Source organism: Caenorhabditis elegans, chromosome I (genome assembly GCF_000002985.6).
Source record: "Caenorhabditis elegans chromosome I".
Lineage (NCBI taxonomy): Eukaryota > Metazoa > Nematoda > Chromadorea > Rhabditida > Rhabditidae > Caenorhabditis > Caenorhabditis elegans.
The window spans coordinates 1,628,586-1,651,693 of record NC_003279.8 but is presented as its reverse complement, the minus strand read 5'-3'; the positions used below and the strand labels follow the sequence as shown (position 1 = coordinate 1,651,693).

General features: G+C 36.4%; 3 protein-coding genes across 7 annotated transcripts; 1 reads left to right on the top strand and 2 right to left on the bottom strand.

The window, feature by feature from the left end:
- Positions 1-236: 236 nt before the first annotated feature.
- Positions 237-7,106, top strand: mab-20 (Semaphorin-2A; the record flags this gene model as incomplete). 4 transcript variants are annotated; one of them, NM_058474.5, is made up of 7 exons in its annotated part: positions 237-511; positions 1,910-2,332; positions 3,220-3,591; positions 4,459-4,577; positions 4,647-4,736; positions 5,425-6,169; positions 6,669-7,106. In NM_058474.5, the coding sequence occupies 7 exons, from the start codon at positions 439-441 to the stop codon at positions 6,821-6,823; spliced, it is 1,977 nt and encodes a 658-aa protein (NP_490875.1). The 4 variants fall into 4 exon arrangements, 3 of the variants coding, with proteins under 3 accessions (NP_490875.1, NP_001293443.1, NP_001293444.1); NR_165326.1 differs by having other exon boundaries at positions 439-511; positions 1,910-3,591; positions 6,669-6,823; NM_001306514.3 differs by lacking the exon at positions 237-511 and having other exon boundaries at positions 2,197-2,332; positions 6,669-6,823.
- Positions 7,107-7,578: 472 nt separating this feature from the next.
- On the bottom strand, positions 7,579-17,125 carry Y73E7A.8 (Mucin-5AC). The gene is made up of 7 exons (NM_058473.6): positions 16,835-17,125; positions 14,294-14,416; positions 12,630-13,124; positions 10,873-11,604; positions 10,125-10,341; positions 8,686-9,079; positions 7,579-7,759 (listed from the first exon to the last, which is right to left on the bottom strand). Exons 1-7 carry the CDS (start codon positions 16,878-16,880, stop codon positions 7,724-7,726), a joined length of 2,043 nt encoding a protein of 680 aa, NP_490874.2. The 5' UTR covers positions 16,881-17,125; the 3' UTR covers positions 7,579-7,723.
- Positions 17,126-18,195: 1,070 nt separating this feature from the next.
- Positions 18,196-22,691, bottom strand: Y73E7A.1 (Coiled-coil domain-containing protein; the record flags this gene model as incomplete). Of its 2 annotated transcripts, NM_001047247.4 has the most annotated exons (5): positions 18,196-18,473; positions 20,901-21,141; positions 22,285-22,412; positions 22,469-22,531; positions 22,577-22,691. In NM_001047247.4, the coding sequence occupies 5 exons, from the start codon at positions 22,670-22,672 to the stop codon at positions 18,330-18,332; spliced, it is 672 nt and encodes a 223-aa protein (NP_001040712.1). The 2 variants fall into 2 exon arrangements, with proteins under 2 accessions (NP_001040712.1, NP_001040713.1); NM_001047248.4 differs by lacking the exons at positions 22,469-22,531; positions 22,577-22,691 and having other exon boundaries at positions 18,330-18,473; positions 22,285-22,340.
- Positions 22,692-23,108: the final 417 nt, after the last annotated feature.

Here is a 23,108-nt window from a genome sequence, read left to right as displayed (position 1 = left end):
TATTGAAAAAATATTAATCATTTCTAATTCAACATATGGAATTCTGGTTTTGATACATGTTAATTAGCGTTCTTCAAGTGGCTCTCCTTCTCCTGTAATCCACCGAACATTGTGGACGTCAACACACACACACACACACACACACACAAAAGACGAAACGACCCAACAAATACAATTACGATGTCTTCTCCGTCTACTCTCTCATTCTTTAGGACTAAAGAGGCACAGCTGCCAGTAACAGGGACCCCTCCTTTGTGTCTGCGTCTCTCCCTCTCTCTCTCTTTGGGGTGGCCTTCGTCTTCTCCCCCATCCTGCACACACACACACACACCCTGACACCACAACGGTTTCATGCAAATTCTATATAATATTTATTGATTTTCTATCCTTATTAATTTCAAGTTAAAGAGTTTAACTCTGAAATAAAAATCTTTGAAAATGAGGAATTTTCTGGTATTTAGCGTAATTTTTATTGCGTACAACAGCTGTGAAGCAGCGAATATTCAAGCAGGTGAGTATTTTTCAAATTGATTACCTATATAAAAATTTGAGGTTAAATCCAAGAAATTATAGATTTTAGCCAAATTTCCACGAATTGAATGAATTTGCCCAAGCTTGGACCCGAAACGACAATTTTTGTAAAATGCAAAAGGGCATGCGTCTTTAAAGAGTAATGTAGTTTTCAGCTAGGATTTGCTATTGAAAAACTAAAAGAAAAACTATTTTTTAAAAAATCAATAAAATTAAACGTCTCGATATTACAGTCATCTTCAAAGACGCACACCATTTTGCATTTTACAACAATTTATCGCTTCGAGACCAAAAATAAATTTTTTTTTTTTTGGTTTTAAGTCTCTCCTCTAATTCGGCATTTTTGCGCTTGCATTTATTGTTATAACATAAGTTAATCTATTTTTTAAAGCAACTTCATAAAGTTGCTTGAAAAAATTGATAAAATTATTTCGACCGTAAATTTGTATGGTTTTTCGTGACGAGACCCAAGATTTTTAAGGGTTTTTTGGCAATTTTCAGTGAAGTTTTGTGAATTTTTTTTGTGTATTTGAACGTTTTTAGTATGAAAACTATGAAAAAAAAACAAATTTTTAAAAAAATTTTCTGAATTTCCATCCGTTACATATTGAGTTTAATAGCATATTTTCATGGAAATTTTTATAGATTTTTCACAGTTTTTATTTCAATTTGCTATTGTTTCCGGTGAAAAATGCATCTTTTTCAAAGATCAAACTTCGCAACAACAAAAGTTTTGCAAGTACAGTAATCTTCAAAGGCGCACACATTTTTTCATCTAACAAAAATCTAGACCGGGACGACCGTATTTTTTGACCCGAGCGCTTTGCAAAATTTCGCATTTGCACGGATTTCTAGATTTAAAAAAAGGATTAAAGGACGATCACGTTTTTCAAGTGCTATGCACTGCGGATCTGGGATTCAGGTACCTGCCTGGTGGTGATCCCTCATTAATTGAAATGGAAGAGTTTTTGCCGAACTAGGCCATTTTGGCTCGTCCATATTTGGGGTAGATTTACGGCGCGTTGCGTGTCGCGTCGCGGCTCGCCTTTAGTTGTAAAAATAAATGTATTTGTCCGTCGGTAGATTGTCAATGGAGCGCGATAAATGCAATGAGGAAGGCCAGAACCCCGAGATTTGGGTGTTAAAAAAAATTTTCTTTCCAAAAATTCAAATTTTCGTGGGTTCAACAAATCAAGGATCATAAGTCAAAAACTGAGCGAAAAAATTATGCTTTTCGAGATGATAAGGTCCCATTCATTACAAATTGTATAAAATTGTGTATGCAAATATGCTCTAAAGATAATTTTTTTTGTTTACCTAGGTATTAGTGTCATCAATCCAATATATATGTATTTACCTAAATTCTTAATTTTTGCAGACAACACATTTGCCGACCCGAACATTGGAGAATTCCGTGAACTACTAATCGACCCAAAAGCCGGTGCTCTTTTTGTGGGCTCCGAGGGAGCCATTTTCCGTCTTTGGGCTTATAATATCAACGATACGGGGGAGAATGTGTTCGCCAAAAAACAACTGGTGCTCAGCGAGTCCGAAGAATCCGAGTGTCGTTCGACGGCCAGTGACGAGCGATTGTGCCGCCCGTCGACTCGATTTTTGGCGTTTACGAATAACCTCGACTCGATTTATGTTTGCTCGTCGGTTGGCATGAGGCCGGAGATTCGTGTGCTCGACTCACTTTCGTTGCGAGACCAACAGGAGCCGCGGACCGAGATTGGGATTTGTGTTGTGGATCCGACGTTTAATTTTACGGCGGTTGTGGTTGATAGTGGGAATCCGGAGGGTAAGCAAGTGCGCTCTATTGATAAATGAAATTCATTGATAATTTGGCTGCAATTTTTCAAAATTGTTTTGAAACTTTTCTAGTTTTGAATGAGTTTGCTTAAAAAAATGACCAAAAATACCCAATTATTTTACAAAAACTATCAAAAAACATCCTTGAATTTTGCAAAAATTTTTGTTGCACAGAAAGTGGGGCGGAGCGTAGCTTTCGCAACACTGCCGCACGGGTTTGCCTCCGCCCCTTCTCCACTGCTTTTCTTGTTGATTTTTTCAATAATGTTTCGATTTGACTATTATTTTTCTCTTTTTTCGAAACAAAAAACTTTTGAGGCAAACCCCGTGCGGCAGTGTTGCGAAGTTACGCTCCGCCCCACTTTGTGTGCGACAGAAAAAATTTTGCAAAATTCAAGGATCGATTAATAAGTTTTGATAGTAGATTTTATCACCAATCCCCACGTGGTGTCAGGCTGCTTCATTTCAGTTTGATCTACAAAAAATGCGGTAATATTTTTCCATAAAAACTGTGACGTCAGCACGTTCTTAACCATGCAAAATCAGTTGAGTACTCTGCGTCTCAACTCCCGCATTTTTCGAAGATCAAATCAAAGTAAGACATTCTGACACCACGTGAAATTGTGAAAAAAATATTTGTTTTAGTCTAGAATTTGGATACATTATCTATTTTCTGCAAACTTTGTGAATGATAATTCTAAATTACACTTTTTACTGTGATTTAGAATTATCGATATTTGAAAAAAATTTTGCAAAAAATTTTTTATTTTATTCTCATAAATTTTGCATCAAAACATTTTCCAAAAAATAAAGTGCAAATTCCAAAAGTAATTTTTGCAATAATGTTTGCCAAATTGTTGCAGTTTTCATTTGCAGATGCCACATCCGTATACTCTGGAATCCGTACAGGAATGGGCGGTGAGAATCATCTGATCTACCGTCCACCGCTCACCAAAAACGGCAAACAACTGCACGCCAGTATTCGAACAATCTATTCGGACAACAAATGGCTCAATGAGCCGCAATTCGTCGGCTCATTTGATGTCGGACAGCATGTGTTCTTCTTTTTCCGTGAAATTGCACATGATAACTCGTTCGGCGAGCGAATCGTTCATAGTCGTGTGGCAAGAGTTTGTAAAAAGGATATTGGCGGGAGAAATGTATTGCGACAAGTTTGGACGTCATTTGTCAAGGCTCGACTTAATTGTTCGGTTTCTGCAAATTTCCCGTTTTATTTCGATCATATTCGTAAGTTAGGCCACCGAGTGGAGCATCGTGGCCGAGAAAAAGAGAAATTGAAAAAAAATCAATTTTATTCATTTTCTGTTTGAAGTCTTGAAACCCTTCAATTCGTGATATTATACTAATTTTTCACGGATTTCTGGCTACCCTCATAAATTGAAATGGAAGAGTTTGCCAAAGTAGGCCATTTTGGCTCGGCCATATCTGGGGTAGATTTACGGTGCGTTGCGTGCCGCGTCGCGGCTCGATTTCAGTTGTAAAACTAAATGTATTTGTCCGTGTGGAGTACACGACTTTCTCACGAGTTGTCCGGCAGGCGAGAGCGCGAAAAATTCAATGAGCAAGGCCAGAGCCTCGTGATTTTAAAACAAATGTTCGCCAGTTTTCGCAGTATTCACGTGGTGTCAGGTTGTCCCATAACGGTTTGATCTACAAAAAATGCGGTAATATTTTTCCAAAAAAACTGTGACGTCAGCACGTTCTTAAACATGCGAAATCAGTTGAGAAGTCTGCGTTTAAATTCCCGCATTTTTTGTAGATCACAACAAAATGGGACATTCTGACACCAGTATTGAAAAATATGGCGACCGAGTGTAGCATCGTGGTCGCACGGGGTTATGGTCTTTCTCATTGAATTTTTCGCGCTCCATTGGCGATCGCCCGCCGGACAACGCGTGGGAAAGTCGTGTACTCCACACGGGCAAATGCATTTAGTTTTACAACTAAAATCGAGCCGCTACGCGACACGCCACGCGCCGTAAATCTACCCCAGGTATGGTCGAGCCGATAAATTTAAGGAAAAAAAATCATGAAGTTCTCAAATTTAAGACCGTCTCAATAGAGCGCATCTACACTGTCTATTTTTTTTTTCAGAATCCGTAAAACGCGTCGACAAACACGGAGAAACCTACTTCTACGCCACGTTTTCCACATCGGAAACCGCATTTACTTCTTCTGCGATATGCATGTTCCAACTCTCTTCAATCAATCATGTAAGTGGTGGCCGTGGCCGCCAAACAAATCAAATTAACTCGGCCACCTATTGAACTTTGTGTTTTCAGCTCCTCGACACCGGCCTCCTAATGGAAGAGACTGCGAACGGGCAGTTTTCGGTGACCGCCGACGAGATTCCGGCTCATCGCCCGGGAACGGTAGGTGGAAAATGTGCTCTATTGCAAAATAAATTTTACAAAAAAAAATCTAGTTCAAAAATGAAATTTTGCGTCAGAAGTGGGCGGAGCCGTAGTTTTAGAATTTTTGAAAAATTTGAAAGCCCGCCTACGCTCGGTGTCTTCTAAAAATCGGTTTTAACTCGGCGGGGCTTATTTCAAAAAAAAATTTCTTTAATTTTTTGCAATTTTTTTCAAACAATTTTGATGCGGAGCACGTGGTGTCAGGCTGTCCCAATATAGCTTTATCTACAAAAAATGCGGGAATTTTTCCCAGAAAAATTGTGACGTCAACACGCTCCTCCATTCGAAATCAGCTGAGAACTCTGCGTCTCTTCTCCCGCATTTTTTGTAGATCAAAGCGAAATGGGACTTTCTGACTCCACGTGGCCGAGCATATTAACAAGGAAAACATGCGTTGGTCCGAAAATATTGATACCAGGGGGCGGAGCTTATTTAATGATTTTTTAAAGGAACATCTTGGAAGCCCCACCCATTTCTGACATAAAACCCCTTTTAATCGATTTTTCAGGATGTTAAAATCAATTTTGATTGAAAAATACCTATTTTCCGTTGGTGAAATTCATTTTTAGATATAAAAATTGTGTAATATAAGCCCCGCCCATTTCTGACGCGTTAACCACTTAATCATCGATTTTCTCTCTTTCAGTGCTCACAAAACTCGCACAGCATTTCGGATACGGATCTTCACTTTGCAAAAACGCATCTCCTGGTTTCCGATTCCATATCCGGCGGAACCCCGATTCTGCCACTCCGTGACCACGTTTTCACGCATATTGTCGTAGATCAACTTCCCAACCAGAATGTGATTTTTGCATTTGATAGTGCAAATCGACGAGTTTGGAAAATTTCGCATTGGAAAGAAGGAAACGAGTGGAAATCGAATTTAATCGAAGAAAAATCGCTAAAAATTGCGGCCTCCCGGATTAATGACGTGGCACTTTTGCCTGCCGAATTCTTCTTTGTCACGTCTGGAGCCGGTGTCTCCCAATTCTCAGTTGCTCGATGCTCGGAGCAACCATCCTGTGCTCTCTGCTCCCTTGATCCCTACTGCAGCTGGAATGCGGTCAACTCGAAATGCTCGCTGAAAACAAAGACAAATGAGAAATCAGTCGGCTGGATTTCGAGCTCATGGGCTGGAAGAATATCACCAGAGTGCTCCGCTGTCGAGAAGCTTACCGTTAAGGATGTCTACTTGGGCGACGGGCTCCGTTTGGTTGGAGCCAAGAATGGGGTGTGGCAGAAGGATGGGCGGAGTGTTGAGAGTGGGCAACGGCACGTGGTGACTCGGAATGGGGAATTGGTGGTGTTGGATGCGCAGTTGGAGGATGCTGGAACCTATGAATGTTTGAGAGATAATATTATTCTTGTTAGAGCAAGAATTGTTGTTCATGGTAATGAGTTTTAACAAAAAATTCAACTGAAAAAATCACGAAAAACTGTACTTTTTTGCGGCCATGAAATTAATTGTAGAAAAACTGCAGAAAAATGACAGAAAACAAATCGGTGGCCGAGTTTTTTATCTTTCCGCGGCCACGCCATTTTTCGTCTCGCTACACCAGTGTTTCCGACTTGGCCGCCACAAAAAAACGGTGGCCGAGGTTTCTTTTTTTCGCGGCCACATGTTTTTTAATTTTCATTTTTTAAGAAACAATATGCATTTTTTATGAATTTTTCTCGATCTTGCTTTAGCGGCAAAATCGGGAAAAAATCGGTGGCCGAGTTTTCACTTTTACACGGCCACCAAGCTCGAAATTTCGATTTTTTCTAGAAAAAAAAAAGAATTTTCATAAGTGTTTCTGAATTGAGTTAGGTAATTTTTTTGTGAAAAAAAGGAAAAAGAATCGGTGGCCGAGTTTTCAGCAAAAATGTTCTAACTTTTTTTTGTTGCAGAAAACTGTGCCCGCCCGACAAGTGTCGCCGAATATCGTTCGTGCCAACGTGAATGGTGCAAGAAAGCCGATGCCTATAAGGCAGCACTCAATATTTGGAGTGACTCCAATAAGAAGAATGTTCAGTGCAAGGCCAATACATCGAGTGCTCATTGAGCAAAGTTAAGAAAATTTTTTAATAATTTATTTTTAATTTATTTTCCTCTCCCCCCCCCCCCTCCTTGGTAGGCAAGAAAATGCCTCCCTACCTGCCTACAAGGCTTTTTTCGCCGACTTTCTTTTTGTGTGTCTTAGACGATCTCAATTTCACTTGAATCTTCCGCATTTTTTGTAAATGTATATACTTTTTGTTCTGCAATAAAATGTAATATTATTGGTGAGAGCATTGTTCATTAAATCTGAACAAATTGTGTTCCAGTAATGGGTACTGTATATACAAAAAACTCAAGTTTTTCATGTTAGAAACGAAGTTGCCCATTTTTGCCACTTTCTACTACTAATTTTTGAAAGGTTAAACCTAGATTTTCTTAATTCTCCATATATGAATTACCCATTTTCAACAAATTTAGAGAAATTTTTATTTTTGCCTAATTTTTTTCAGCCATCTAATGACTGTCTTTTTTTTGGGCAAAAAATTTTTTTTCTGAAAATGTTCGAAACCACTATATTCTAAAAAGGGCTTTTTTTAGGGTTTGGAGATCAATTTAAAGTCCTCTTACTACAAAATTAGCTGAGAAATAATTTGGGAAAAATAAAAATTTGCCGAAATTTGTTAGAAACCGGTAATTCATATATGCTGAACTCAGAAATTCTAGGTTTAACCCATCAAAAACTATTGAAAAGTGGCAAAAATGGGCAATTTTTGTAAAAAGTCACAATTTTGAAACTCCTCTAAAATGGTTAATATTGTTATTTGAAAATTCAAAACAAAATTTTATTACATTTATTCAAAAGTTTGAAATTTATTAAATTATCGAGATGACATTCTTGAGGTAAGATCTGCTGGTTTTTTTGCGGCTCCTTTAGTATGGATTTTTAGGAAGTATGGAGACATGGTTAAACTTGTCGATGACGGTATGGTGAGTTGTGTTCCTGCAAAAAATATATTTGAAAGTTTTGTTTAAAATTGATAATATCGAATTTTCTAGCTGAACATCAGAGAAATCAATTATTGATTTTCCAAAAAATCAATATTTTATCAATTAAATATTCGCCTAAAACTTTTTTTGCTAAAACGAGAAATTATCGATTTTCTGAAAATTGAGCAAATTATCACGTGGTGTCATAGTGTGTGTCCCATTTTGGCTTGATCTACTAAAAATGCGGGAGAAGAGACCCAGACTTCTCAATTAAATTTGTAAAAAGCGCGCTGACGTCACATTTTTTTGGGAGAAAAATTCCCGCATTTTTTGTAGATCAAGCCGTAATGGGACAACCTGACACCACGTGAATTATCGATTTTTCTAAAAATTTGGCAAATTATCGATTTTCTCGAATAGTGTTACTTTATCGACTTTTCTGCCCGAAAATCGAAAATTATCGATTTTTTCTGCCCGGAAATTGAAAATTATAGATTTTTCTGCAAATTAGGCAAATTATCGACTTTCTCGAATAGTATTAATTTATCGATTTTTGGGAAAATTCACAATAGAGCGCGTTTACACTTCCTGCCCGAAAAGCGAAATTTATCGATTTTTCAAAAAAGTTGGCAAATTATTGATTTTTCCGAAATTGGTCATTTATCGATTTTTCTGCCTGAAAATCGAAAATTATCGATTTTTCCGAAAATTGGTCGCTTATCGAATTTTCTGCCCGAATATCGAAAATTATCGATTTTTCTGAAAATTTGGCAAATTATCGACTTTTCTGCCCGAAAATCGAAAAATATTGATTTTCCTAAAAAATTGGGCAAATTATTGACTTTCTCGAATAGTGTTAATTTATCGATTTTCCTGCCCGGAAATCGAAAATTATCGATTTTTTGTGAAAATTTACAATAGAGCGCGTTTACACCTTACATGTTTCGGCTTAACAGCTCTATCAAAATTATCTTCCATTAAAGCAGATCTTGATTCAATTCTCTCATCCATTTGTTCCATTAAATCCCTCAAATCGTTAATTTCATCCGTCAATTCGGACTTTTTCGTCTGAATTTTCAGCGTTTCCTCTGGAATCGACGAGGTTTTGATTCCGAATATTCTTGCTCGATGAGCATTTCGATTTCGGAATTTCGGGAATTTTCGATTCACTTCGTCGGCGGGCAACACGTCCCCGTAATGAAGTTTGATGGTTTTCGTGCGTTGGGTCTTGACGCGCTTTTTTATCGGACGACGTGGCTTTTTGGCGAGAAGTTTTGTGGAGACATTTGTTGGGTCACTTGGCGAACTGTCTAGGCGGAGGCGCAACTCGTTTCTGAAATTATTATCGATTTATTGATTTTTTTTCAAATTTTTTTGGAAAGTTATGAGGTTAAAAATTTGCTTAAATTTGTGGGAAACGAGTAATTAATATATGCTGAATTCAAAAAATCTAGGCTTAACCCATCAAAAATTAGAAAAAAGTGGCAAAAATGCCCATTTTTTGTGAAAATCTCAATTTTGAAACTCCTTTAAAATGGTTAATTTTGAAGTTAGAGTACAAAATTATTTTACCAAAATTTTCAAACATCGTAAAATTTATCTGAAAATTCCAAAGAAAAAATCAAAATTTTCTGGAGTTTTCTAAAAGTTTCGTGATCATTCTACGCGTTTCAAAAAATGTTTTGAAAATTTTCCAACTTATCAACCACCAACAGTTTCTAAAACAATTCAGAAGTTTCTGAAAGTTACTAAATCTTCTGCAATTTTCTAGGACTCTCTAAAAGTTTCTGGAATTTTCTAGAGCTGTCTAGATTATTCCAAAATTTCCTTTTTTTTTCAGCAATCCCTTTTGAAATTATTCTAAATTGGTTGATTTTGTAGTAAGAGGACTAAAAAAATAGAAAAAAAAAGTTGTTTAAATTCGTTGAAAACGGGTAATTCATATTTGCTGAATTCAGAAATTCTAGGTTTAACCCATCAAAAACTATTAAAAAGTGGCAAAAATGGGCAATTTATGGTGAAAATTCACAATTTCGAAATTTCTCTAAAATGGCTCATTTTGTAGTTAGAGGACTCAAAATTCACTCAAAAACATTGAAAATTGTCTTTTTTCAGAATATAGTGGTTTTGAACATTTTCAGAAAAATGTTTTATACCCATCAAAAACTATTGAAAATTGGCAAAAATGAGCAATTTTTGTAAAAAAAAATCAATTGTTCAATGTGGAAAATTTAAAAGTTTGTCAACGATTTTTTATCGATTTTTCCCATAGTTGAGAAATTTTTTAGAAATTTATCAAAAAGTTCGAAAAAAATTTACTCAATTGAGCAAATTTTTTTACTAGAAATTACAGTAATTCTAAATATAAAGGCGCATACCCATCAAGCGGCACATTTCCTTCTTCGGCGGCTTTTGTCATGTTCGCCAACATCCAATCCAACGCGTGTAGCGTGTCAAGTGAGATCTCCTCGGGAATCGGGAAACCGGATTGTGTCGTCATGGCAGGGGGCGGGGCTTGAGTTGTGGTGACTCTTGGAGTTGTCCGGGTAGTTGTTGTCTGCGGAATCACCTCTCCGTAGTGAATGGCGTTTTTCCCTGGAAAAATTGATTTTTCGGTCGATTTATTGATTTGTATCGGTGAAATTTTCTCTGAAAATTTATCGATTTTATGACAGTAAAAATCGATACTTCGGCAAAAATTTGACATTATTGATTTTTTTAGCTAAACGCGGTTAATTATTGATTTTTTGATCTACAGCAAAATTTTAATTTTTGTTTCAAAAATATAAATTATGGATTTTTCGGTTAGAATCAGGAATTTTCGATTCCTACCGAAAAATATGAGAATTTATCGATTTTTCAGTTTAAAAACTGTGCACCATGTCGGAAAACTGTTTCAGTGACGTCACAACGTATGAGACCCATCGTCGTGAGACCCATTTTGGCGGGAATTCAAATTTCTTCAGAAAATGTTTGGCGGGTATTCAAATTTCTTCAGAAAATTTTGGCGGGAATTCGAATTTCTTCTGAATATTTTGGCGACTGGTTTTGAAATAAATTGATTTTCCAAAGACATTTATCGATTTTTTTGAAAATCACTAACCCAAAAAAAAATCAATAACTTACATGGTTTTCTAGTAGTCATTTCATCTTCCTCAAACATTTCCTCCTCAAAAAAGTTAATCATTTCCGGTCTATTATCGATTTTCTCGCGCGGCGGCGCCATTGGCAGACTTGGCGTGACCAATTCTACAGTATCCTCTGGGATTACTGTAGGTAGTCGCGGAGTTACTCGAATTGGCGGTCGGCGTGTGGTCTGTAGTCTAGTGGTTGTAGTTTGTGGTGTAGTTGTAGTCTTTGTAGTTTGTGGTCTAGTGGTTGTAGTTTGTGGTGTAGTTGTAGTCTTTGTAGTTTGTGGTCTAGTGGTTGTAGTTTGTAGTGTAGTTGTTGTAGTCGGCGGGCTCATCAATTCCTCAATACTTCCGAAAATGTCTTCAGTGAAACCTTTATTCGAGAATTCCGGGCCATCCATTGAAGCTGACAATTTCTGAAGCGCATCTGAAATTTCAGGGGCTTCTGGAACCTTCGGAGCCACCTTGCCCCGGTTCTTTGCCGTAAAAGTGCCCTCCCCGCGGCTCTTCGGTCGCTGCTCCTGCTCTTCCACGGATTTCTCGAAACTTTCGAAATTTTGTTGCTCTTGCTCAGAGCTTTGCTTCGAATTTTGGTTCTGCTCGGCGGCGTCTACGGATTTTTCGAAATCTTCGAGCTTCCCGAAATCTTCCAGTTTTTGTTGAGCCGGAGCAATTTTCTTGTCGTCGTTTGTGATGTCGGAGAAGAATTGCTCGTCGTTTAGCAAATCTGTAAATATTGATTTTTTGAAAAATCGAAAATAAAATCAATAATTTCATATTTTCCTGATATCGATTTTCTCAAAATTTAGAAATGCGATCCACGGGTTTCTGGGTTCCCTCATAAATTGATATGGAAGAGTTTGCCGAACAAGGTCAGGCCATATCTGGGATAGATTTACGGCGCGTTGCGTGTCGCGTCGCGGCTCGATTTAAGTTGTAAAATTTTATGTCCGTGTGGAGTACACGACTTCCCACGCGTTGTCCGGAGGGCGATTATCAATGGAGCGCGAAAAGATGCGATATTTCCAAAATTTGTCAAAAAATCGATATTACCAAACGTATCGATGTTATCAGAATTTCCGAAAAATCGATATTCGATATACTTGAAAAATTCTGAGAAGCGAAAGTTTCAATTTTTCTTTAAAAAATCTATATTTTCCAAAATTCGAAAAAAAAACGTATGTTTAAAAAAACTCCGAAAGTGGGAAAATCGATATTTCAAAGATTTCCGAAAAATCGATAATTTCATAAAAAATTTTTTAAAAATCAATAGTTTCGAAAATATCTTTATCAAATATACAGAAAAATCGATGCTCAGAAAAACGATGATTTTGAAAAATTCCGAAAAATCTATATTTTTCAAAAAATTATATATTTCCAAAAGTACACGTGGTGCCAGGCTGTCCCATCACGGTTTCATCTACAAAAAATGCGGGAATTTTTCGCCCAAAAAATGTGACGTCAGCACGTTCTTAACCATGCGAAATCAGTCTCTTTTTTTTTTGTAGATCTACGTAGATCAAGCCGACATGGGACACTCTGAGACCATGTAGGAAAAAAAATTGAAAAATCAAAAAAAAATCTATATTTCCAAAAACCGATTAAAAAAATACCAATTAAAAAAATTTTTTAGGTCTAAAAAATATCAATTTTTCGTCATTTTCGCGCCTTTTTTAGAGAATATATTTTTTTTTCAAGTTTTTTTTTTCAAAATTTAGAAAATTATGGCCCTATGTTTTCTTCTATTCGTACCTTTAAGCCCAGCCTGGGCTCCTCCAACAGCATTTGGCACAGCAAAAGTTCTTGCTCCAAACACTTTTGGCCTAGCTCCAAACATCTTTTCCGGAGTAGCTCCCGGAGCCCCATCTTGCTCATTTACAGGTCTATTCAGTAACTCATGACTCATCAAACTTGGCGGTGGAAGAAGTCTCGCTCTCAGTCGTTCCTTCTCATGATCCGGTAAATGGCTCAATTTCTCATCAATAGTTTCATCTGGATACAGCTGTTTCAGCGCTTCAACTCGATCTTCTTGCCATGGATCAACACTATCATAATCATCCGGATTGATGGTATTCGGACGAGGGGGTCTTCCAAGAATCGGGCTTGTCGCTGGATCGCAGGCTTCTGTCTGCTGGTTTGGTCCGAGGCATCTGAAACCGCGGACGGTGTTGCAGGCACGGACACGAATACGATGAGAGTCCGAACAGAATGACCATGCTGACCAGGCAGCCCAGACCGAAGCGTAAACTGAAAAATTTAAAGGAACATTATCAATTTGGAGGAAATTCAAATTTTCTGATAATGAGAAAAGATTTTGACTGACTGTTGGGAGTACGGTAGGATTACTGTAGTTTAGGAAAAATCTACTTTTCGTTTTTTGAAGTGATATTGCTTTGGGGTTAGTGGAGGGATATGGTCGGGGTACTGTAGTAGTACTGTAGGGGTACTGTAGGAGTACGGTAGAATTACTTTAGTTCTGGAAAACATTGACTTTTTGTTTTTTAAAGTGATATTGCTTTGGGGTTGGTGGAGGGATATGGTCGGGGTACTGTAGGCGGTACTGTAGAGGTACTGTAGGATTACTGTAGTTTAGGAAAAATTGACTTATCGTCCTTTGAAGTGGTATTGCTTTGGGGTTAGTGGCGGGGATATGGTCGGGGTACTGTAGTAGTACTGTACTGTAGGTATACGGTAGGATTACTGCAGTTTAGGAAAAATTGACTTTTTGTTTTTTGATGTGATTCTGCTTTGGGGTTAGTGGAGGGATATGGTCGGGGTACTGTAGTGGTACTGTAGGGGGTACTGTAGGAGTACTGTAGGATTACTATAAATTAGGAAAAATTGAGTTTCTGTCTTTTGAAGTTATATTGCTTTGGTGTTAGTGGGGGTTATGGTCGGGGTACTGTAGTAGTACTGTAGGGGGTATTGTAGAAACGCGGTAGGATGACTGTAGTTCAGGAAAAATTGACTTTTTGTTTTTTGAAGTAATATTGCTTTGTGGTTAGTGGTGGGATATGGTCTGGGTACTGCAGTAGTACTGTAGGGGTACTGTAGGAATACCGTAGGATTACTTTAAATTTTGAAGAGATATTGGGTTGTTTGTTGGTGGGGGTTAATGTCAAGGTACTGTTGTAGTAATATAGGGGTACTGTAAGTATACATAGGGTTACTGTAGTTTAGGAAAACTTTAGTTTTTTCTTTTTTGGGGTTAGTGACCCATCGTGGCGAGACCCATAAGTTTTGGCGGGACTTCAAATTATTTGAGAACAATTTTTTGGCGGAAAATTCAAATTCTCTGAGAAATTTGTTCGGCAGGAATTGAAATTTTTTGAGTAAAAAAATTTTCTAGAAAGTTCTGGAAAGTTTCCGAAGCTTTGAGGACTAATAATTGTTTTTTATTGAAAGACACAACTTACCCATTTGTGCATTAGCAGGTAATAGAGAAGGTCTTGGAGTTGCAAATCCATTAAACTGATTCAACCTTCCAGTAGGTGCCCAAGACGGTGGAGTTGTCACCTCCAAATCGTGTAGTTGGCATTCTGAAAAATCCCGAAAAAAATTTTTTTTTGAGAATATATTGGTTAGCACATTAAAATTTTTGTAAATCTTGAAAAATGTTAATCGCAATTTTTTTAAACTTTTAAGTTACTTTGCAAATCGGCGAATTGCCGGAATTGAAACTTTCCGGCAAATTGCCGGAATTGAAAATTTCCGGCAAACTGCCCAAATTGAAAACTTCCGGCAAATCGGCAAAATGGCAAATTGTCCGAATTGAAAATTTCTGGCAAATCGGAAAATTTAATGTTCCCACATTTATTTTAATTAAGCAAATTCTATGAAAATATTAAGGAAAACAGGAACAGACTTTCAAAAAAACACAGTTTTAAGTGTTTCCGTCTTATAAAAAAATCGCTCTAAACATTTTCGGCAAATCTGATATCCGGCAAATCGGCAAATCGGCAAATCCCACAAAAAATCAGAAGCAAACTAGAGTCTAGTTAAGACTCAATACAAACTACATACTCCTTGACTAAAAACTACATTCAAAAATTAAGAAAGGAAATTAATAAACTTGTTAAATAATCTCTTAATTTCTACTTCAAATTTTTTTAAAATAAAACCATCGCATAAAGTGAATTGAATTCCGATCTAATTTCACTTCTATCATCATCATCATGAATCAATTGTCCTTAATTTCCCCTCGGTAAATACCGTTTAGCCCTTTTGCGGATATAATGGAAAGTGATATTATCTACTCATCAAGCAATAAAAAAATAATGTAGAGATGGTCGAACATAGATTTGAAGTTTATGGTTTATCGGAAAAACATGCTGGAGTGCATATTTTAATGAAACATTTGTGGTAGATTGTAAAATTGAATAAAATTTTCAATTTTTTTTTTTTAATCCAAATGCATTTTTCCAGCTTTATAGATATAATAAGAGAAGAATTAAAATTGAGGTAGAAAAAGTTTTGAAATTATATATATATAAATATATACGCATATATACATACAAAGGTATGCACAAACGGTTTTTCTTGAATTTTGGACTGTGTTCAATTAACCATAACTCAAAAACTAGAAATTATTTTCGAAAACCGTCAACTAACAAAATGTTGGTCATGATATTTTTCATAATACCAGTAAAGTATTATCACACAAAAACTACACTAAAAAAGTTACGGCGGCAGACATATGGCGGGTCGGTTTTGACCTTAAATTTTAAATCGTCGTAAATTTTCCAAAGTCTATTAAAGTAATGATTACTGAACATTATATTATTTAGTTATAAAGTTCGAAATTCTAATTTTTACACGTTAAAGGAAGTTATTATTAGTTTGAAAATGATCATTTAGAAATTAAAAAAATATTCAAAAATATCCAAAGTTTTTAAATTACCTATTTGCCGATTTGCCGGAAATTTTAAATTCTGGCAATTTGCCGGTTTTCCAATTTTTCGAAAATTTTCAATTCCGGCAATTTACCGTTTTACCGATTTGTTGGAAATTTTCAATTCGGGCAATTTGCCGGAAATTTTCAGTTCTGGCGATTTGCCGTTTTACAGATTTGCCGGAAGTTTTCAATTCTGGTAATTTGCCGGTTTTACGATTTGCCGGAAATTTTCAGTTCCGGCAATTTGCCGGTTTTCCAATTTGCCAGAAATTTTCAATTCCGGCAATTTGCCGGTTTTCCAATTTGCCGGAAATTTTTAAAATACTTGCTATTAGTTATATTATTATTTAAAAAACGCAAAACTATGTACCAGTTTGTAAAAACTTTCTTAATAATTTTTGTATAAGAAACTAGAAATTAACACAACGAAAAAATGCAAAATTATCGAAATTTTGTTATACCTACTATTAGTTATATTATTTAATTTAATTACAACTATGCAAGAGATTTTGAAATAAAAATTTAAAAAGTATTTGTTTATTCATGCATAACTATGTATGATATTCAAAATCGTCAAAAAAACGTTAGCTTATTACGGGAACACAAAATTCTGAGAATGCGTATTGCACAACATATTTGACGCGCAAAATATCTAAACTACAGTAACCCTTTAAATGACTACTGTAGTGTCGATTTACGGAGGTAATTTATTAATCGATGCATTATTGGGAGAAAAAAAATAGGAAGAACATTGAATATCGCTGTCACCATTTTAATAGAAATTTCGAGCCCGTAAATCGACCTACAGTAGTCATTTAAAGGGTTACTGTAGTTTAGATATTTTGCGCGTCAAATATGTTGTGCAATACGCATTCTCAAAAGTTTGTGTTCCCTTAATAAAGGTGTTACATAATAATATTTACTGATAAAGTATGAAATACATTTTAAAATAAAGGTGTTATTATCAATAATTTTAGCCAATAAGAGTTTGAAAATTAGTAAAGAAAATTAGTAAAAAACTTAAAATCTGTTCAAAATTTAAAATTTAAAATTTCCTACTTACCTAAAAAGGGAATAATGAGTAATAGGAGTAAACGGAGCCGTAACATTTTTTTATTTATCGAAAACGAGAAATCAATTAGTTTCTCACGGGCGGCCGAAACTTTCAATTCTTCTCCTTATTTCTTTCGTTTGTTGGGAGGAGAATCAAGAATATCGGTCAGTTATCAGACTGAATCCAGGTCAAAGCTTCGGAAGAAGGTGAAAGGTTTTCGGAAAGCAGCAGCCAGCAGCAGCCATCATATGCAACTGTTTTAATTGATGGAGATAAGGGAAGAGAGAGAGAGGGGATAAGGAAGCGCGGGGAAGTTTTTTTTGTTGTCCGTGGGGTTAGTGTGATCATCACACTTTTACTATCTTACTCGGAAAACAATTCGTAGTTCTGGCCTTTCTCATCGAATTTTTCGCGCTCCATTGACAATCGCCCGCCGGACGGGGAAAGTCGTGTACTCCACACGGACAAATACATTTAGTTTTACAACTAAAATCGAGCCGCGACGCGATACGCAACGCGACACGCAACGCGCCGTAAATCTACCCCAGAAATGGCCGAGCCAAAATGGCCTAGTTCGGCGAACTATTCCATTTCAGTTTATGAGGGAAGCTAGAACCGCGTGAAAATATTTTTGCGCCAAATTTTTTTTTTATTTTAAAATTCGTCTTAAAAATACAAATTTGAATTTTGTGCAAATTCTCTCGGTAGATTTGAAATTAGCGCCAAAATTTTTTGTAAATATTTCAGCGCGAAATTTTTTTTCCAATTTTGTTTTTTTTTCAACGACACTCCGCTATTTTAAAGGCCCGCCCACGATTTCATTTGCACAGAAATGCGTCGGCCGCGAGGCTTAAAACAGCGGAGTGTCGTTGGTTGGGTCGTTGTTTATTTTTGTGCGATCGTGTTTTTTCTATAATATTAGAAAAAATAAACATTCTGAATATTCACGTGGTGTCAGGTTGTCCCATTACGGTTTGATCTACAAAAAATGCGGGAATATATTGCCCAAAAAATGTGACGCCAGAACGTTCTTAACCATACGAAATCAGTTGAGAACTCCCGCTTTTTTTGTAGATCTACGTAGATCAAACCGAAATGAGACACGAAATGAGTTCGTAAGCGTTCACTGTTTCCTGTAAGATCGATTGAAAATTTCCGGTAAATCGACAAACTGCCGGAATTGAAATTTTCCGGCAAATCGGCAATTTGCCGAAAATGAAAATTTCCGGCAAATCGGCAAATCGACAAATTGCCGGAATTGAAAATTTCCGGCAAATCGGCAAACCGGCAATTTGCCGAATTTGTCGACAACTCAATTTGCCGCCCACCCCTGCTCCAGAACTAAAATGCTTGCTAAAAATGCTATATTTCAAACATTCTATATATATTTATTTATGCATTTTCACAACAGGAAAACTACACAGAAACCCATAAAATTCCAAGAAAAAAAATTGACGAGAAACCGAAACCGAGGGGCAAATAGGAAATTATGGTCCATATGTATTTAGGAGTTGAGAGCCAGAAGACGAGCGTTGAGCGGATTTTCCGGCGATTTTTGCCATTCTTTCTTGAGAATTTGCTTCAATTGCGACAGGCGGAACGTTGGATGATTCAGTTTTAGCTCGGGGAGCCGAGCTTCTTCGAAGGCCTGGAAAATGGGGAATTTAAGGGATTTTTGGGGAAATTTACTGAAATTTTATGTTTTTTTTACTCTTAATTTAGAAAAAAATGGAAAAATCGCAGAAAACCGCAGAAAATTCTCGAATTTCGGAATTTTCGATGTTTTTTTTCAAAAATTATTTTAAAATTGAACAAAAATATTTTTTTTAGAAATAGAAAATTGTAATAATAAATTTTAATGAAAAGTCTATTGAGTTTAATTTTCAAAAATTTTGAAAAAAAAATCGCTGAAAATTGCATAGAAAATTATTTTTAATAATTAACATTTAGTAGATCAAAAATCGCGTGAAAATCTAAAATTCTGAAAAAAATTCGAAAAATGTTGTCCCATTACGGTTTGATCTACAAAAAATGCGGGAATTTTTTGCCCAAAAATATGTGACGTCAGCACGTTCTTAACCATGCGAAATCAGTTGAGAACTCTGCGTCTCTTCGCCCGCATTCTTTGTAGATCAACGTAGATCAAGCCGAAATGAGGCACTCCCACATAGGGGTGGCAAGAGTGCGACCTAGGTCGCTAGGTCGCTGTTTTCATTTAGGTCGCATCGCGACCTAGGTCGCTTTGCGACCTGCGACCTAGCGACCTGGGTCGCTTTGCGACCTGAAGTACTGACATTTTGTGCTCTTTCGGTTTTGATTCACTTGAGTTGTTAAAATCTGTATAACTCGAAAACTACATAAGATTGCAGAATATGTATCATTTATTTTACATTGTTTTCGATTTCTTATCCATAAGACACCTTGTCGAAAAAAGTTAGAACAGCCGACATCCGCCGGATTTGCTGCTGACTAAAATTGTTTCAACTTGAAAAAGTACTACTTATGGGTTTTGTTCCCCCCGAAATGTTTTAACTTTCTAAATTTCAATTTTTTTTTGTAGAATTGTAGAATTTGTAGAAATCAATGCTTTGTTCTGTGCTTTTTTCTACGTTTTTAATTCGAAAAGTGGAAAATGAAATTTTAGAAACAACGCATAAACTTATAAAATCTTAATAGAGAAAATGTTAGTGGAATATACATATTCTGCAATCTTTAGTTTTCGAGTTATACGGATTTTAACAACTCAAGTGAATCAAAACCGAAAGAGAACAAAATGTCGGTAATTCAGGTCGCAATGCGACCTAGGTCGCTAGGTCGCAGGTCGCAAAGCGACCCAGGTCGCTAGGTCGCAGGTCGCAAAGCGACCCAGGTCGCTAGGTCGCAGGTCGCAAAGCGACCAAGGTCGCTAGGTCGCAGGTCGCAATGCGACCTAGGTCGCGGGTCGACCTAGGTCGACCTATAGCCACCCCTACTCCCACACCACGTGGATACTTGAAATTTTAAAAAAATTTTAGAAAACTGAACCGGCAAAAAAATGTTTTGAAAATTGCTGAAAATCTGGAATTTCCAAAAATTCCAAAAATTTCGCACAATTTTTATTCTTTTTCAAAAAATTTTTTGGAACTTTTAAAAGTAAATTCAGAAGCCTTATAAATGTGTTGAAAATCTCAGAAAATCTGAAAATAATTCAATTTTTCAGAACAAAATCATTTTAAAGGTGGAGTACCGGAATCTGGAAAATATTTCTAATTGATTCCAAATTTTCCCCTGATTCCGAATATCGATGTGAAAAAACAAAAATTCAAAAAAAAAAAATCCCTTCATTTTATATTTAAGATTGAAATCGCCGAATTTCATTTGTACCAGCATCACTTTTTCAAATACGCGCCCAAAAAAATTCGCATTGGAGCGCGCTTTGATTTTCCTCATTTATAAATATTTATTTTATTTATTTTTCACCGAATTCAGTTTTTTTTTAAACCAGTTTCATTCATTTTTGCCGAAAAAAGCGATCAAAATCGACAGAAATGAATGAAACTGGTTTAAAAAAAACTGAATTCGGTGAAAAATAAATAAAATGAATATTTATAAATGAAGAAAATCAAAGCGCGCTCCAATGCGAATTTGTTTGGGCGTGAATTTGAAAAAGTGATGCGAGCACAAATGAAATTCGGCGATTTCAAGCTCAAATATAAAATCAGGGAAAATTTTTTTGAATTTTGATTTTTTTTTTTCACATTGATATTCGGAATCAGGGGAAAATTTGGAGTCAATTAAATATATTTCTCAGATTTCGGTACTCCACCTTAAATTTTAAATTTTTTTCAGATCAAAAATCGCAAAAAAAAATCTGGAATTTCAAAAATTCCAAAAATTTCGCGCAATTTTTGTTCTTTTTCAAAACATTTTCAAAGTAAATTATATTTTTTAAAGTAAATTCTGAAGCCTTATAAATGTGTTGAAAATCTCAGAAATTCTAAGAATATTCTTTAAATAATCCAATTTTTCAGAACAAAACCATCTAAAAATTCAAAAAAAAACTCTGAAAACTCCGCTGAAATCTCAATTCCCGTACCAAATAAGCGGCTCTCATTCGTTTCTCGGGATGCTTATCATCATCCAGCGCCTTCTCCTCTCCAAGTACTTTCAGCGCATCGTCCACATTTCGAGCTTCACCCTCTTCGACTTCCAACTTGTTGAGATTCTCCACAAGAAGATCCCCAGCCACTTCGATTTTCTGAGCTTCTTGCTTCCGCTTCTCCTCGAGCTCCCGATTGATGCGCTCTTCGTCCTCCTTACGGATATGGATATGAGCTCTGAAAATGAGTTTTAAATTAGGGTTTCAAAATTCGAAAATTCCAGAAATTTTTTTAGAAAATTAAAAATGTCGCAAAGCTCCAAAAATCTCGAAAATTTCCAAAACTTTTTGGAAATTTCAAAAATATTCGGAGAATTCCAATTTTTGAGAATTTCAAAACACGAAGTTCTGGCCCTGCATTTTTCGCGCTCCATTGACAATCGCCTGTCGGACAACGCGTGGGAAAGTGTCGTGTACTCCACACGGACAAATACAGTTAGTTTTACAACTAAGAGCGAGCCGCGACGCGACACGCAACGCGCCGTAAATCAACCCTCAGAAATGTTCTAGTTCGGCAAAAACTCTTCCATTTCAATTTATGCGGAAAGCCAGAAATCCGTGCTCGAAAATTTGAAAAACTTTTCGGAAATTTCAAAAATCAGAAATTTTCTGAAAATTCCACAATATTTTTTTTAATTTCTGAGAATTTGAAAATTCGAGAAAATTCCAAAAAATCGAATGTCTAAAAATCTTTTAGAAAATAAATTTGAAATTTTACAAAATTTCGCTACTTTTTTTTCCAATTTTTTGAGATAAAAAACGAAATTTCAGCAATTTCGGATAAAAAAAATTTTGAATTTTTTAAAGGTATTTCCAAGTTTTTTCTTATAAATTGAAATGGAAGAGTTTTTGCCGAACTAGGCCATTTTAGCTCGGCCATATCCGGGGTAGATTTACGGCGCGTTGCGTGTCGCGTCGCGGCTCGATTTTAGTTGTAAAACTAAATGTATTTGTCCGTGTGGAGTACACGACACTTTTCCAGTCCGGCAGGCGATTGTCAATGGAGCGCCGAAAATTCAAAATTCAATGAGGAAGCCCAGAACCCCGTGTGCACGTGGAAGTCCAAAAAATTTTGGAATTTCTGAGAAATTTTTTCCCCATTTTTTCTCATTTTTAAGTTTTTTTTCCAATAAATTCCGGAAAATCATTGAAAATCCACGTGGAATTTTAACTTTCTCAGTTTTTTTTTAAATTTCCGTCGATAAAATATCTGAAAAATCATAAAATCTGGGAAAATCGAGCTTTTTCTGCGATTTTGCCCGAATTTTTTTTGGTTTTTCCATTGAGTTTTTGACTCAAATTCCTTCGAATTTCTTAGCACCTCGTGACTTTCTGAGTAGCTGCTCCGGCTGGTTTCTTGTTTCCAAGACTACTCATCTCCTCCTCCGCCAATTTTCTATTCTCTTCTTTTCTTCGCAACGCCTCCTCACGCTTCTTCTCGTCGTCCTCCTGGAAAATCATTAATTTTTAAGTAATTTTGGTGCTCAAAAATCGATTTAAAAAACCTTTCTCTGCATTTTCCGATTGTTGAGCTTATCATTGTCAACCCATTTCGCGTCCTCGGTGGCCTGAAAATTAAAATCCTATATAAAATAGATTAAGCCAGTTAAAACCTTGGCTTTTTTGTCGGCTTCGTCCTTCTTTGCGGTCGCCTTCCGGTCTCGAGCCGCCGTCACCTTTGGATTCTCGCTAGCGAACTTTTTCGGCATTTTTTGCCAGTTTCAAGCTGAAAAAATTGAATATTAAGTGTTGAACTATAAGAATTCAAAGGAAATTATATAAAAATCCAGGAAAAATCAAGAAAAACCATTAAAATTCACTGAAAAATAATTAATTAATTCCACATTCTCCATAGAGCGCGTTTGCCGTTTCTCTGCGCCTCCTCGATTCACACACTCTCTCCTCGAAATTTAATGATTTTTAATAATTTTTCAACATTTTCATTGAAAATTCTGCAATATTTCGCAAGGAAATGGCAGAGAGAATGGCAGAGAAAATAATGGCCTAGCTTGTGTTGAAAATTTCTCCGCCGCGGGGCCCCATGTCTCCTCCTATTACACTTTTTTCTCTATTTCTCTGACGGGAAAAAGTAGAAGAGAGATCTTAAGAAAAAAGCGGAACTGAACGTTTTTTTCTTCCTTTTCT